The sequence below is a fragment of the Anolis sagrei genome, chromosome 12, assembly GCF_037176765.1.
Source record: "Anolis sagrei isolate rAnoSag1 chromosome 12, rAnoSag1.mat, whole genome shotgun sequence".
Classification (NCBI taxonomy): domain Eukaryota; kingdom Metazoa; phylum Chordata; class Lepidosauria; order Squamata; family Dactyloidae; genus Anolis; species Anolis sagrei.
In genome coordinates, this window is record NC_090032.1 from 2,909,879 (window position 1) to 2,912,569 (window position 2,691).

At 44.7% G+C, this 2,691-nt stretch overlaps 1 protein-coding gene across 1 annotated transcript; it reads left to right on the plus strand.

Annotated features, from left to right (window-relative positions):
- Nucleotides 1-205: 205 nt before the first annotated feature.
- Nucleotides 206-2,263, plus strand: LOC132764216 (claw keratin-like). Its single transcript, XM_060758110.2, has 2 exons — nucleotides 206-268; nucleotides 1,508-2,263. The coding sequence occupies exon 2, from the start codon at nucleotides 1,529-1,531 to the stop codon at nucleotides 2,069-2,071; it is 543 nt and encodes a 180-aa protein (XP_060614093.2). The 5' UTR covers nucleotides 206-268; nucleotides 1,508-1,528; the 3' UTR covers nucleotides 2,072-2,263.
- The last annotated feature ends 428 nt before the right edge of the window (nucleotides 2,264-2,691 follow it).

Here is a 2,691-nt window from a genome sequence, read left to right on the forward strand (position 1 = left end):
CTGAAGCTGATGCAAAAGACTTGGAGATAATCTAATGGGCACAAAAATGCAAGTCAGGTAAACACATCCTGTGTCAATGGTACACTTGAGGCATGAGTGTACTTCAAGATCCCCTTGCAAGATCTAATTAGGACGCGACACGTGGGGTTCCCACCCCCTCAACACAGCCAGGAGTATAGTATATAAGCCGTTGCAACTGGGGACACTTCCAAAGGCAGCTCTTCTCTCCTTCCTTCTGCTTCCTAAGGTCTTCTCCTTGACCAACCAGGTAAGCCATCTTTGACCTTGTATCTAATTGAAATGTTAATCAATGGACTTAGGGTTTGTGTTCTCCAATGGACTTAGGGTTTGTGCCTCTGTTTTGTCCACCTTGTGATTCTTTTCCACACAAAAGTAGATTTGCAGTGTATTAGGGATGCAACTTCTATAATTTCTGAGACTGCAACTTCCATAATTTCCATAACATTGGGCCTAGTGGTAAAAAGTGCATTAATTCCTGGATGCACCCTGAACCAAGTTCTTCCATCTTGGGCATTCTTGTGCTTGGAACTCAAAACACAACCTACCATTTTGGTGTGAAAAGAGTGTCCTCCACCATTGAGCACCCAATCCCTTCCCAAGTTGATATGGGAGAACGTCATCTTCTCAGTTGACCTCCCTGAGATGTCTAGAACTGGAAATAATATCAAAACTTACCCCTTTTGTGCTTGGAACTCAAAACACAACCTACCACTTTGGTATGAGAAGAGTGTCCTCCACCATTGAGTGCCCAATCTCTTCCCAAGTTGATATGGGAGAACGCCATCTTCTCAGTTGACCTCCCTGAGATGTCTAGAACTGGAAATAATATCAAAACTTACCCCTTTTGTGCTTGGAACTCAAAACACAACCTACCACTTTGGTATGAGAAGAGTGTCCTCCACCATTGAGCGCCCAATCCCTTCCCAAGTTGATATGGGAGAACGCCATCTTCTCAGTTGACCTCCCTGAGATGTCTAGAACTGGAAATAATATCAAAACTTACCCCTTTTGTGCTTGGAACTCAAAACACAACCTACCATTTGGTATGAAAAGAGTGTCCTCCACCATTGAGCGCCCAATTCCTTCCCAAGTTGATATGGGAGAACATCGTCTTCTCTGTTGACCTCCCTGAGATCTCTAGAGCTGGAAATAATATCAAAACTTACCCCTTTTGTGCTTGGAACTCAAAACACAACCTACCATTTTGGTATGAAAAGAGTGTCCTCCACCTTTGAGCCCATTCCCTTCCAAGTTGATATGGGAGAACGTCATCTTCTCAGTTGACCTCCCTGAGATCTCTAGAGCTGGAAATAGTATCAAAACTTACCCTTCTTGCTATCAAAAGTGGTTCCTTTAAACTGAGCAATCAACCCTTGCCCAAATTGATACTAAACTCTTGGATGAAATTCCAGGAACTCAACAATGACAAAAACAACAACTCTGCTTTTGCTTGACTCAGTTTGATCTTTTCTCCTCCTGTCCACAGATCTCACCCTATCACATCAAGATGAGCTACTGCCAATCTGTGTGTGATGTACCTTGTGGCGTCGGCTACGGCTATGGATACGGCGGCGTTGGCTCTTGTGGAGTATATGGTGGTGCCCTTTCTAGAGGTGGATTTGGTGCTGGTGGTGCCCTCTCTGGAGTTGGAGGTGGGCTCGGCTACGGCCCTGTGGCTTGCGCCAGTCAACTTGCAGGGTCTGAAGTTGTGATCCAGCCCCCTGCATCCGTGGTGTCCATCCCAGGGCCAGTTCTGTCCACCGGTGAGCCAGCTGTTGTCTCAGCATACAGTCCCTGTGCCGGATATGGCTATCCAGCTCTGGGCTCTGGTGGTGGATTCTCTAGCGGATCTTCCTCTGGAGGATATGGCCGGTTAGGATACAGTGGAAGATATGGTGGTGGATATTGTGGAGGATATGGTAGCGGATATGGAGGATATGGTAGCGGATATGGAGGATATGGTAGCGGATATGGAGGATATGGTCGCTGGAGAAGATATTCCCAGAAATGCATCCCTTTTTACCGTTCTGGCAGCTGCGGACCTTGCTAGACACTGAAAACTCCCTGGAAGGAATGATATGGATATGAAGATACTGATCTTGGACTTGGAGGATGCCATATTTTGTTAGCTTTCAGAAATGCGGGGCAGCCATGTTTTTTGCTCTAATTATGGAGAAAAAATGGGTGCTACTTGCATATCATAACTGGTTACTTTCCCATTTTCCATCGTATATTCTCTTCTTTCAGTGTCTTTCCACACATCTTTTGAAGCCACTGTAGAATACCTTCTTGAGTAGATTCGAAAAAGTCTCCAGCTGTTCTTTTGATGGATGTATTTCATTGTCACCTCTTGCTTTTGTTTGTTCTCCTGTTCCTCTCTCCTTCCTTCATTCTTAATAAAGCTCAATGTTGCATCAACACAGTTGCCTCCAAAGATTTCTGTTGGGTTTTAACAACTTAGAGACAACGCTTACGTTTTTTTTTTCAATATCCAAACCTCCTTATCTGAGCCTGGTTTTGTACCTCCAGACTTTTAGCACCAGAGAAGTTGTATTTTTGCTATGTGACCAACGTGTTCTCGGCTCTTCCCAGAAATGCTTAATACTGGAGACCATTTCTACACATCCTTTCAACCCCAGGAAACACCCAGGGTATAAAATCCAAAACTTT

Bases quoted from the DNA above. Each gene is read 5' to 3' on its own strand.
- LOC132764216 (XM_060758110.2), top strand. From the start codon at position 1,529: ATGAGCTACTGCCAATCTGTGTGTGATGTACCTTGTGGCGTCGGCTAC.